Consider the following 14,072-nt stretch of genomic DNA (forward strand, 5'->3'; position numbering starts at 1 on the left):
TCAGGTTTCTTTTAAAAATCCATGTTGCAAATAGAATCAATGATTATTTCTTTTGGACATAATACTTTCATTAAATGGGTCAAACTCGCAAATCAGTGCTACAAAATACAGTCTTTTCCATCACTTTGTTACAATGTACAGTATGTACATAAAGACAAGAGTTACCTATCTTAAACTAAATACAAATTAAAAAAAAAACGGCTTGTTAAAAACCTGAATCAGGACTTATAAACAGTGCAGAAAATGCAAACGCCAAAAATACGATGCCTCCTATGATCGTCACTGTAAGAGAAGAGAAACAAAGTGAAATAAGGCAAAATTCCTCTATGACGGAGCTAAGATGTCGTCCACTACTCTTCCAATCTGGTAACGGCTGAAAGGAAGTTAGAAACATTCATATCCCATCAGGTGAAGCAGAGCACACTTAACACGCCTGACTGTACGTACAGTAAAAATGCACTGCTTCCCCAGTGCTGCCTCGAGAATGACAGTATTAAACTGGAGACCGTGCTGATATGCAATAGTAACTCATCTTAAAACCCAGTCATTAAAAAGAATGTTCAACAACCTCTGACAAGCAAAGAGACTTGTATTCCATTTTTAGGCCCTTCCAGCTACACAGGAATTCTCCTAGGTGGAATCCATAAACACGGTCTCTACCTACGGATCCCAGTCTTCTAAGACACAGCTTTAAGGCCAGAAAGTTTTATTTCCATCATGACGATTGTTTCACTTACGTTGATAAAAAGCTACCAAAAACCCAGTAAGGCTTTTAGGTGGACTTTATTTTGCTAACATCTACGTATGTGAAAAACCGTCCGTGTTTGCAACAGTGGTGGCAATGAACTAGACCTCTTTAAGAGATCATCACTGCAGAGACCAGGTGTACTCCAGAATAAAAACTAAGAACCAGCTCCTCTTTTTCTGATCTCTTAGCAATTCTAAGAGTTATAACAAATGGTATTTTCTTTGTAACTTAAAGCACGGGTGACTTACCAGTTCTGACAGAGATTTTCTGGGCTATCATTCTTCCTCCAATCACTGCCAGTCCAGTGCATAAGCAGTGGCCCACTGTCCCACCCACCGCTACGCCGTACGGGTCCTGGAAGCAAGCGTAACGGACATTAATTTAAAGCAGTTGAAACTGAGAAAGATGACTATTACCCACTGAAAATGGAGATGAATAACAACAAGGCCTAAAACAGTTCTGAAAACTCAGGTGTGTCCGTTAGGAGAATTGTAAGAGCTGCTTGGAAGAATTTGCTCCAGTTATACCCAGGAATCAAGCTAAAGGCAGAAGAAAAATTTCTAAGATCAAAATAACCCCAAATCCACCAGACAGCGGTAGTCACCCTTCATTCAGGCGATATTTAGCCCTTAAGTGACAAGTGCTGAGGAGATTCACCCCAGACCTCTCTTCCCTTTGCGAGGAAACAAGCTTTACACACCCGGCTTCCCTTTCTCTCCACTGTGTCCTCAGGGCTTTAACTCCGAGCCAGGAACACTCCCTAAATCCTTGCTACCAAAGCAAACTGGAAGCCCTGAGATGGGAAGACCAGTGAAAATTTTCCAGAGAGGATAGCTCTGAAGGACTAGCAGGAAATTTGACTCTGTTTTGTGGAGGAGAGAACATGCTAGAAAGCAAAAGGCCAGCAATAAGACACAACTGCAAAACAGGTCAACAGACATTTCCAGAGAGAACCAGTGAGTCACGAGAGGTCTATCCCATGAGCGAAGGTGGAGGCCAGCTCACGAAGGACCCTATCGATTCGCTTACGGTTTAGGTGTTAAGACACCGGTTAGCTTTTAGCTGGAGACTGACCGAACAGGAGGTGTAGACTTTAAAAGTCCAGTGCGGAGGATGCACTGGCGAGGAGCAAAGAGGAGCACTGTGGGGCCTGTGGGTGGCTGCAGGGAACTGGAGCCCCAGAGCAACCTTTCTGGTGAGGTCAGAAACTAGGGTCCTGTGCGTTCAGAAAGCAAGAAGGTAGAGCAAGTGGTGCTTCCCATCAGAGCGGGCCCTTCGGGACTCGGGGAAGGGAGGGGCAGGGTGGCATCTGGAGGGAAGCAGAACTGAGGAAGGGCTGAAACTTCAGATGAGAAAGACCCGTGCGTGTAAAATGCTCACAAAATTGGGCTGGGAGAAAGGCAAAAGATTGAAGCAACAGAGTGGGGACATGGAGCTGTGATCCGGAACCCAGCAGGGACAGGACTGCCACTGGAGAGTGGGGACGGAAGAGGCGGGCTCCTCCGCGAACCACGGGTGGCAGAGCGGGGCTGCGTTGCTCAGATTCTGTGCACTCAAACTTCTAGGCTGGCATCCGTGAAGATGCGGTCTCTCTCTTTGAAAACGGTGCTTTAAAAGTCGATTTAAATTAAAGAGTTCCTTTAAAACAGAAGTTTTTGGCCTTTGTTATTTGTCAAATTTATTTGACGCTGGAACCTCATCCCCCGCTTTTTTTTTTTTTTGCTTAGAACCTAATCAAGGACACCAAGTTATGTTGGAAGTAGAAATAAAGAGAGTTCAGACTAAAATGGACTGAACTACGGGCAGGGGCGCCTGGGTGGCTCAGTCAGTTGGGCAACTTCAGCTCAAGTCATGATCTTGCAGTTTGTGGGTTCGAGCCGCGTCGGGTTCTGTGAGGCTGACAGCTTGGAGCCTGGAGCCTGCTTCGGATTCCGTGTCCCAATCTCTCTCTGCCCCTCCCCTGCTCATGCTCTGTCTCTCTCTCTCTCTCTCAAGAATAAACATTTAAAAATTTTAAATAAATAAAATGGACTAAACTACACTTCAGCATAATTTATATAAAAAATTACCCAAAAAATGTTAGGACTATTAAGGGAAACCGACAAGCCATACTTCTGCCCCTGAAGAGCTCACAGTATCCCCACGGTGCTGGTAGTGTGGAAAGTGGCTAGCGGCACTGTGTCGGGGACCCCACGTGCATTATCTGGTTTCATCCCCAGAACCACCCCATGAAGTAAATGCCCCATTTTCAGACAAGGAAACGGTGCAGTAATGTGGACACACAGCAGAGGACTCAAATCTCGTCCGCACACACCAGGCTGCCGGAATGCAGCAGACCAAGGGGCCCACACGGGCGTCCGATCTGGACCCTTCACAAGTCACTGCCAACACAGATGACAGTAGTAAGAAAAATGCAATGATTTCCACCATCGTGATGGCCCACACTTGCAGGACCACCACCACCAAAAGGTCACTAAGTTCAAGTCCCAATCCTGGCAATCTGAAAGCCACTAAAAAAAAGGCTAGAAATGAAGAAAACTATAGGGCAAACCATTACGGTGGCATTTAAAAAGGAAGCTTTAAAATACAGGACTCAAGTGAAAAAACTAAGTTCCTTTTTTTCTTTTAATACATTTTTAATGCTTTTCTAACAAAACAGCCCTGCCAACCCTTCATCCTGGCCTTCAACTTGTTTTATTATTTTCTTAATCTTTTTTCAAAATGTTTTATTTATTATATTTGGGGAGGGAGGTGAGGGGCAGAGAGAGAGGGAGAGAGAGAATCCCAAACAGACTCCATGCTGTCAGTGCAGAGCCCGACACGGGGCTCGATCCCAAGAACCCATGAGATCATGACCGAGCTAAAATCAAGAGTCAGACACTCAGCTGACTGAGCCATTCAGGCTTCCCTTGCTGTGGATTTTAAACTGTGGCCTAGGTTAAGGAACTTGCTCTTTGGTGGTAGGACAAATTCAGGACAAATTCAAATCGCGCTGGTTATCTACATCCTACCATCAGATAAAAACAACGTAATTTAACCAAAAACACACTGTCTCAGCTAAGATCAGGAAGAGCCTGAAAAGTAGCCACAGTACTGTATTTCACAACCATCTCCTCTGCAGATCTTAACAGACCCGTGTGAACAATGAGACACCTCATGTAAAACTTCACTAATTCTTCTCTATAGAAATAAAGATTAACATTTCAAAAGCAAACAAAACCACCTCAAAAGCTAGTTTTTGCATAAGTGGCGTCTAACATCTACGAACAAAATATGGCAGAAAATGCTAGAAGGCAGAGAGCCTTAGTTTCTAGTCCTCGCCACTGCTCCCAACTGGCTTATGACTTTGGACAAGTTGCCAGGTGTCTCTGAGCCTCAGCTTCTGGATCTTTAGAGCAAAGGGCAGGAAAAGGTGATCAGAAGTCTCCCCTAGCCTGCCATTCCAGACCTGAGTATTCCGGGGCTAAGATCAGCACACTGTGTATCCAGAAACGAGTCAACTGCAGCTGCACTACCCAGAGATGAGCACTGGGGACATTCTGATTTCCTGAATCTTCCATTCCACTCCAATATTCTCAGAGCTACACAGAAATTAGTACATAAGTGAACTAATGTCCCCTGAATAATACTTTGTACAGCAAGCCCTGAAACACTGAAGGTCTAAGAGAAGCCAGAAAACCGAGTTGAGACGACCGCCACGGTAGCACCGCGGCAAATGCCGGAGGGCAGAGGGGTCGATGGGAGGAGTCCAAAGACAGCAGTCGGGTTGGGCCACAGAACCCCATCGGCCTGCAGAAGCTGGAGGTGGTTCATTTCAGGGAGAATCGGGATTATTAGGTCTACAACAGTCCAACATAGCAAGCAGTCGCTCGGCCCCAGCGGGCTGCCCAGGGTCCCGGGGCGCAAGGGAACGGTGTTAGCTTAGGTTCACAGTAGCACAGAAGCGGTCACTTCTCAAGGGTTGCTCACCTCTCTAGCTGCCAACACAATCGTCGTCAGCTGGGAGCGGTCCCCCCATTCGGCCAAGAACGTCAGTGTGAGAGCCTGGACGAAGATGGGGGAGATGAAATGCAGCCATCTCTTCTGGGGTATCGTCGTGCTTGCGCCCGTTTCGACATCTCCCGGCCCGTTTAAGAGTTTAGTTCGCTGAAACTAAATTAAAAAGAAAAAAGAGAACAGTCCCAGGAGGCAAATCAAGAGAGTACAAAATTAATCTTTCTTTTAAAAACTTTAAATTCTATGGAATCTGTTCCAAGAAACTAAAATTATGTGACCCCAGGGGCGCCTGGGTGGCTCAGTCAGTTAAGCCTCCGACTTCGGCTCAGGTCATGATCTCCCAGCTCATTGGTTCGAGCCGCAGGTTGGGCTCTGTGCTGCCAGCCCAGAGCCTGGAGCCTGCTTCCCAGTCCATGTCGCCCTCTCTCTCTCTCTGCCCCTCCCCTGCTCACACTCTCTCTCTCTCTCTCTCTCAAATATAAACATTAAAGCTACAATTATGTGACCCCAAACCTCTTTTGAACCCCCGGTCTCACACAGCAACACATGCTATATTCTCAATCATTCCATTCCTCCACCACAAAATCAATCAATCTTTACTGATCACTGACTACCCTAAATGCTGTGCGAAGAAACCTGTAAAATATAAACTCCAGCTCCTGCTTGGCAGGAGCCTGGAACCTCCTAACTGAGGAACCTGATCACATGAGGTCACCGTGCACGCCGGCGTCCTTCTCTACCGCACGCCCGGCCACCCGGCGTCTTACCACAGACGGGTGGAACAAGCCACTCAAGGAGCCCACGCACCACACGGACACGGATGCCCGGGAAGCAGCTCCGGGCCACTTCGTCTCGGGAGCGCTTTTCCGGTCCCGACACTCAGTAGCGCCATGACTTACTTCTTCATCTTTTTTCTTTAATTCTGCTTGAACTTCTTCCAGTTCCTCTTGACCTTCATCGGGACTCATCTTTAAGCCTTCTCGAAGCATTCGAATGCCAAAAATGGCAAATAATGCGGTGGAAACATAGTACGTATACACCCTGGGGATGACAGTGGTGGCATAGCCGAACAACACTGGGAGAAAATGCAGCGTACGGACAGTTAATTAGCACGTCTCATAATTTGGATTAGGAGACATCACAGTTGAACCCTGTTCTCAAGAAAAAGCTCGTCTAATACAGAATAGCCTGACTTGTTACACGTCATGTCAACTTTAGGGAGAAGGTTAGCTCTGATGCCCTCGAAGGAGCCGGGCATCTCAGAACCACGAAGTTACACCACTTTCATACGGAAGTGGTATTTCTCCATCACAAATCTTTAAATTGCAAACTTCTTTAGTGAAGAATCAGGACAAGATTCTCAAATGATAGGTGTGATTCAAACTCTGCTCCTTTGTAATTGTTTCAATATATCTGATAAAACAAATCATTCCTATAACCTGCCATAAAATAACACAACAGGGGCACCTGGGTGGCTCAGTCGGTTAAGCCTCCAACTTCGGCTCAGGTCATGATCTCACAGTCCGTGGGTTTGAGCCCCGGGTCAGGCTCTGTGCTAACAGCTCAGAGCCTGGAGCCTGCTTCAGATTCTGTGTCTCCTTCTCTCTCTGCCCCTCCCCCACTTGCTCTCTGTCTCTATCTCTCAAAATATAATAAAAGACATATAAAAAATTTTAAAAAATTTACAACAGACTCAAATTTATTCAGTATCATTCTTTCCTATCACTAAAGAAAGAGGACCACTGTATAAGTTGTACACAAAAACTCGGAACCATATCAAGAACCCAAATCCTAACTGTGAAATGTTTACACCCGGGTTATCAGTTCCGTATTTAAAACTTAAGAACTATAAAAGGGCCAAAGGAGATTTTCACACAAGGAATAAACGCAATTACCCTTTACTTTACATGCTCTTTTTATAAATTGGGTTCAACACTTAAAAATCTGCACGAACGCCAAATGTATCAATGCACAGGTAAAATAGTCCCAGGTCATTAGAATTACAAAATTGAAGATTTTAAAATCAAGTTCAGAAATATACCATATCTACACTTCTGTGTAGGTCTACATTCTAATTCTATGTATGAATACGTACATTTGTGTATACGTTTATGTACACACACAATACAGACCTATTATTTTCTGGCTCTATCCACTGAAAAGGCCACAAACCAGATATGTCAGTCATGAGCCCACCTGACATCTAGGTCTTGGTGTCTGACAACGCTCCCCAAGAAAAGGCTCCTCAGAAAAACGGCTAATTCCAGGCCTGGGCAGACCAGGGACAGGCTGACCCTGTGTTATCTTGTATTAGAAAGTCAGGAGGAGCAGAAGCAATGGTGGGGCCATGACACAAGGCCACGGGGGGCAGCTTGGAGGGACTCCCCCTGCTAAATCGGGGAAGTTTTAAGCCATATAATTAGGTAATTAATTACAACGCATTGAAAAAAAAAGGAATCCCCAAGTTTATACTGACAACAAAGAGGCAAAGCCGTGGGATGGGGGGAGAACTCTGTGAGGGGAACGCGCCAGGGCCCGCCGGCCCTCGGGATGAGCTACTAGACTCAGAGAGCCATCATTCTGCAGTTATCAAGGTGAAGCTGAGGTCATGGAAGAGTCATCAACCCAGAACAGTGGGGAATAGGGTGTCTGCACTGTCTTATTTAAAGTGTCTCCCTAAAGACTGCGTATTAGTTGCAGGGAAAGAGAAAAAGACAGAACACAAAAAAATCTTGACGTCACTGAGGGACAGATGGACATCTTGTTATTCCAGATGGGACACTCTCAGGGGGACTGCCTATCACCTACACAGTATTCTGGTTAAAAATGCAGAACCTTAATTTAATTATGAGGAAACAGAAGAGAAACACAAAATGAGGAGCAATCCATCAAAACGGAAAGGGCTGTATTCTTTAAAAAAATGTTAATACTGTAAAACACCAAGAAAAAGCTGTGGAAGTGTTTCAGATTGAAAGATTAAAAAAGAGGGGTGCCTAGGGGCGCCTGGGTGGCTCAGTAGTTGAACATCTGATTTTGGCTCAGGTCATGATCACACAGTTCATGGGTTCAAGCACCGCGTCGGGCTCTGTGCTGACAGCTCAGAGCCTGGAGCCTGCTTTGAAATCTGTGTTCCCCTCTCTCTCCCCCTTCTTCTCTCAAAAATGAAATAAACATTTAAACAAGTTCTTAAAAAGTGGGGCACCTGGGTGGCTCAGTCTGTTGAGTGTACAACTACTGACTTCATGATCCCAGGTTTGTGGGGTCAGAGCCCCAGGTGGAGCCCTGCGTTGAGCCCCATGCTATGTGGAGCCTGCTTAAGATTCTCTCTCTGTGTCTCTCTCTCCCCCCACCCCACCCCTCTCCTCAGCTCGCACATTCTCTAAAATTTAAAAAACTTAAATAAAAGAAAAAGACTAACAAGACCCAATGTGATACCTGACTTAGACCAGCTGCTTCTCTGCAGGAGGGGGGAAATGCTACAGAGGATATTAAATCAACGGACAAAACTGAAATACAGATGGTAAACCATGTATCCGTCTATCCATGTATATGATGATATATATGTGTACCCACGTTTTGTATCTGTGTATAACATGCACGTCACATATATGTATAAACATATATATTACGTATGTAACTACACATATAATTTTATTTAGATATAGATAGGTAAATCCCAAATGCTAAAGCACTGGGGGCAAATATTAACAACAATGAATTCGGATAAAGGTGTACAAGAGTTCTTTGTATTATTCTATTTTTGAAACTTTGTAAATTTAAAATATTTTCCAGAAGAGGTTTTAAAATTTTTAAATGGAATGTAGTGAGCCTTTTCAACTCTCCTAAACTCAGTTTTCCTTCTATCTTCAGATAATCTTCAAACACCCTGACACTCACTGATATAGTGCCATCTTTTCTGCCTGACATCTCCACGGAGAGCAAAACCTACTTGGCCTTACAACTTTTTCCTCTCCTGGTTACGGTCCCTCTAGTTCCTCTTTCTTTGGAAACTTTCCCTCAGACACTTAAGCACTTTTGCTCTGGGAACAGTAAGATGTTACTTCTCGTTAAGCAAGGACTTTGCAACTAGTCAGAACAGAGCTACAAATGTACCGGTCCTTCTAAATCGTGGCAATGTTGAAGTCCCAAGAAAAATCTGGAGTGAAGATAGAGACTTGGGACTCACGGACTTTCAGGTAATTAAACTGGGAACACCCCGCACAAGGACATTAGCGAGAAGGGGAAAAAATGGGCGGCAGAGAAACCTGTGGGAGATATGAATATTTAATGGTACATGTTTTTGCAGAGAGACAGAAATATAATAAGCACATGGGGTCACAGAAGCCAAGAGAATAAAGAGGTGGGGATACCCATGAATGCGGCCCATGGGCGCTCACTGAAGTGAAAACTGAACTCTACTAAGAGAAGCTGGTTACTGAAGCCTTTGCAAAGGTGTTAGGAGCAGAAATCGGATTACAAGTGGATACGGAGTGAAATGAGAGAAAGGCAATGAGGAGGAAGAGCAGCAGTAATAAAACTCTAACATGGGGGTGCCTGGGGGGGCAGGGACTCAGTCCATGAAGCATCTGACTCTTGATTTGGGCTCAAGTCATGATATGGTTCATGGAATTAAGCCCCGTGTCAGGCTCTGTGCTGACAGTGCGGAGCCCACTTGGGACTCTCTCCCTCTCTCTCTGTCCCTCCCCTACTCACGCTCTAATAAATAAAAACATTTTACAAAACCCCTCTGAAGTACATAAGCTTCTCAGCATGCTGGTGTGCGATGGCACACAGGGGCTGAGCGGAACCCGACCCCAGGCGGCCTGCCTAGCACACCCTGCCCTCCACTGACGCAGGAGAAACCAGAGCTGCGAATGTGCAACCTCCGAACTGGGACTGACATACTCCCAGAGATTCACAAAGACTTCACAAGGGGACACGGGTTAATATTTTGCAAAAGAATCTATTCCCAGAAGTTCACCTTCCACAGGTACTCTCTCCTAAAACTCGTCCGCCTAAAACTCGCTTGTGGTTAAGGAGTCCTGAGGCCCCCTTTCTCACACCCCTTCTCGTTGCCGTCTGCCTCCTTCACAAGGATGCCTTTGACCCAGGCTTCTATGGTGCATCTCCCCACAGTGTGGAAAAACGGCTGTCCTCGGACAGCAGAGAGGGCGTCTCAAATACTGGTGTCCTCAATCAAAGCATAAACCAGACACAGGGCCCTGGGTCTTCCCTGTCTTAACGCGAATTTCTGGTAAGGTCATGACATCAGAAATAATGGCCCTACATTTGCTGGAACTAATGGTCACGGCATTAGAAACGGGGTACCCGGGCCTTGACAGGAATCACAGTTTTCACTGAGAAATCGTGCCTCTTTCATTCCCCAGCCAGTGTAAACAATGCACGTTCCCTAAGGCAGAGTCTTGTTACGGGAAGCACAGAGCATCAGAAGGAAATACTAAAGCCCTTGGTGTCTTATTTCGCCCTGCAGCACTCTCATAGCTGGGTGCCATGCCTACCCCAGCCACCCATCATCCACTTTAGAAGAATTCTAAAGCAGATGGTTGTCAAGGGGATGTGTATCATGTTCACTGAAATTCAAAAACCAAGTCAAATGCTTTGTGACGGAGAGTAAGCTGACAGAGATGACTTGCTGTGGACCTACCAGAACTGCTACAGCTACCAGGTAGTGTGGCAGATGTTTCCCATAAATTGAACGAGCTTAATCTGCAGCTCCAAGGTTCTGACAAAAATATACTTAAAATATGTGATGTGAAACAATTTTTAAATAAAAGCCTTTACTGGCAAAAGTACACAAAATGAACGATATTTCAATTTTCTCAATTATTTCTAAATATAACCAGTCAAACAAAGGACTCCTAAGTAAAAAACTAACATGTAGAGGTGCGTGGGTGGCTCATTCGGTTAAGTGTCTGACTTCAGCTCAGGTCATGATCTCATAGTTCGTGGGTTCAAGCCCCGTGTCTGGCTCTGTGCTGACAGCTCAGAGCCTGGAGTCTGCTTCGGATTCTGTGTCTCCCTCCCTCTCTGCCCTTGCCCTGCTTGCGTTCTCTCTCTCTCAAAAGTAAATAAATGTTAAAAAAAAAAAAAAAAGTAGGGGTGCCTGGGTGGCTCAGTGGTTAAGCATCTGACTCTTGATTTCAGCTCAGATCATGATCTCATGAGTTTGTGAGATCAAGCCCCACCTCGGGCTCTGTGCTGCATAGCACAGATTCTCTCCCTCTCTCTCTGCCCCTCTCCACTTGTGCGCAGTCTCTCTCAAAATAAAGGAGTAAGCTTTAAAAAAATAAAGATGAGAATTGAGGCTAAACCTTGCTTAATTCTATCAACAGAAATAGCCATCCAAGAATATATAAGCTAATTTTAAAAGAATAGTTCTATAATTTCATTAAGAGATGTATTTCTTTTTTTTAATTTTTTTTAATGTTTTTTATTTATTTCTGAGAGAGAGAGACAGTGTGAGCAGGGAAGGGTCAGAGAGAGAGGGAGACAGAGAATCTGAAGCGGGCTGCAGGCTCTGAGCTAGCTGTCAGCACAGAGCCCAACACGGGGCTCGAACCCACGAACCGTGAGATCATGACCTGAGCTGAAGTCGGCCGCTTAACCAACTGAGACACCCAGGTGCCCCAAGAGATAAATTTCTAAGCTTTAAAAAATATGCTGGGTACTATGACATATTAGCTAAATATATATAATACAAATGTATTTAGTTTGTGATACAGTTTGCTTTGATCAACTATACTATTAATAACTATAACTTAATCTGTAAAAAATACTAACATTTGGAGACTTAACAAAAGAAACTGTATCTTTTAAAATTTACTTTATATGCATATTTTTGCTGCAGATAAATGACAGTGTGACCCATAAAAGATCTTCAAGCAAAAAGTTATAATCACTAGGGTAAAATTCTATGAGGAAAACTATACCAGAAATTAGGTCTTTGCAACCCCTTAAACTTAAGATGACAAGTTTTAACTAACTTCCACATGACAGGGGTGCAGGGTTTTTCCAAATGACTTTGTAGACACAAGGAAAGGGCGTGTAGACCACCGCTCCAGCCAGAAGTTTAAAAAATAAAATCCTCTGATATTATTCATACTCATTCCCAACACGTGACTTCACCATTTACAACTCTCTCCACTTTCCCTACTTCCTGTATCATAATGCTTTAACTTCTAAAATAAGTAAAGTGGGGGCACCTAGGTGACTCAGTCATTTGAGCGTCCAACTCCGGCTCATGATCTCATGGTTCATGGTTTCGAGCCCCACATCGGGCTCTGCTGACAGCTAGCTCAGAGCCTGGAGCCTGTTTCAGATTCTGTGTCTCCCTCTCTCTCTCTGACCCTCCCCTGCTCATGCTCTCTCTCAGAAATAAATTTAAAAATAAATAAATAAATAAATAAAATGTGTACAGTGGGCAAATTATTTTAGTCAGTAAAATACTTATTTATTTTAGGTTAAAACAACGTAAGCTTTGACAGGGGTCCAAGCAGCCAGGAACAGAACCTGTTCTGTACCTGAAGAACTAACCTTCAGATGTGAGAGATGCCGAGGGGAGGGGGACCGAGCACCTGAAATACAGGACCTCACGTAACCCACAGCACCGCCGCCGTACGAGGGAAGCAGGCTTTATCCGCTCTGCTCTACGGACTCGGACCCTGAAGCTCACAGGTTAAGGAACTTATCATTAGGCCAGTACCCAGCATCAGGCTCCAATCCAAGTCCGGCCATAAGGGGCAAGCTCACTCCTTTCTTCCCAGCTCGGGGTGGCTTCTGATGAGACTCCACTCTGTTTAATCACTTTCTGTTACGCTTACTTTTGCATGGTCTAATTCTCTGAAAAACTGAAGCCTATAGAACAGAAACAAGAACTGCGAGTCTAAGAACATTTCACCCCTTTATCATAATGGGGAAGAACTGCTTAACCAGACACAATAAACTGAAAGTGACTCCTCAGTTACTACCAAATGTCCTTCAACAGTTACTGGTTTCCAACATGTCCCTGAAATGTACTTGAGTCCTATTGCTAAGCTATCAGATATAAACCTATCTGCACTGAAAAGACAAAAAGCAAGGAGGGATACACACGCCCGTAGAAAAGATAAAAACGAGTGAAAAAATGAGGAGTATGTGTCTTGGCTGTGAATAGCTGAAAATTTAATTTTAAAAGCGCAACATGGTTTTCAGTGGTTTATGTACTGACACCACTTTCCGTTTACTAAATTCTGAACTCTAGGAACCAAACTATAACCCAACTAGCTGGATGATTCCACGACTCAATGCCCCATACGATGCTTTCTCCTTAATCTAGTCAAGTCATTAGGAGGAAAGAGCACACTCACCTGATAAGCACGTCATCAGGCCCAGGGCAAGCATAGCCCCAGCCAACACCGTGAGACGGTTATAGCGCATGGCCATGATGGCAGCTATGAAAAATGTCTTATCACCTAGCTCAGATACAATGATAACGGATATGGCAGCGACAAATGCATGGATAAATCCCAAATTTGTCTGGGTAGCAGGATCTTCTTTATTGGAATGAACCGGGGCAGCTGGTGTCAATCCTTTCTGAAATACAAAAATAATATATGTATGTATCAGCTACTTATTGTAAAAACTCATTATTTAAAATTGTTTTGTTTTTGAATGTGAATTAAGGTTTTTTTTCTGTCCTGGCCATTAGACTTATTTCCCACCTAAGCACTCTGAAAGCCATTTGTTGTTGTTGTTTTCTTTTTTAACATTTATTTATTTTTGAGAGAGAGCGAGAGACAGAGTATGAGCATGAGCGGGGGAGGGACAGAGAGAAAGGGAGACACAGAATCCAAAGCAGGCTCCAGGCTCTGAGCCTGACACAGGGCTTGAACTCACAAACCAGGAGATCATGACCTGAGCCGAAGTCAGAAGCTCAACCGATTGAGCCACCCAGGCGCTCCACTCTGAAAGCCATTTGTAATGACCAAAACCTCTAACTGATGGATGCTACAACGCAGATCCAAGTACAAGTCTACAAAATAATTTTTTTTAATTTTTTTTTAATGTTTTTAATTTATTTCTAGGAGAGAGAGAGAGACAGCATGAGCAGGGGAGGGTCAGAGAGAGAGGGAGTGACAGACTCTGAAACAGGCTCCAGGCTCTGAGCTGGCAGTCAGCACAGAGCCCGACGCGGGGCTCGAACCCACGAATCGCGAGATCATGACCTAAGCGAAAGTCGGACACTTAACCGATTAAGCCACCCAGGCGCCCCCAAAATAATTAAAAAAAAAAAAAAAAAAAAGAGAAGAGAGCAGCAATAGCCACATAT

The 14,072-nt window shown here is 44.5% G+C and overlaps 1 protein-coding gene across 1 annotated transcript in view; it reads right to left on the reverse strand.

Moving 5' to 3' along the window:
- Positions 1–14,072, reverse strand: part of TMEM165 (transmembrane protein 165) — a 33,906-nt gene continuing 19,834 nt past the window's right edge. Inside the window, exons 3-7 of the mRNA XM_077757725.1 lie at positions 13,111–13,336; positions 5,644–5,819; positions 4,718–4,900; positions 997–1,102; positions 1–282 (exon numbers count right to left, since the gene is read on the reverse strand). Coding sequence (XP_077613851.1) covers positions 206–282; positions 997–1,102; positions 4,718–4,900; positions 5,644–5,819; positions 13,111–13,336 — 768 coding nt within the window. The 3' untranslated portion in view covers positions 1–205. The remainder of the gene's footprint in view (positions 283–996; positions 1,103–4,717; positions 4,901–5,643; positions 5,820–13,110; positions 13,337–14,072) is intronic.

Source organism: Crocuta crocuta, unplaced genomic scaffold (genome assembly GCF_008692635.1).
Source record: "Crocuta crocuta isolate KB4526 unplaced genomic scaffold, BGI_CrCroc_1.0 scaffold282, whole genome shotgun sequence".
Taxonomy (NCBI): domain Eukaryota; kingdom Metazoa; phylum Chordata; class Mammalia; order Carnivora; family Hyaenidae; genus Crocuta; species Crocuta crocuta.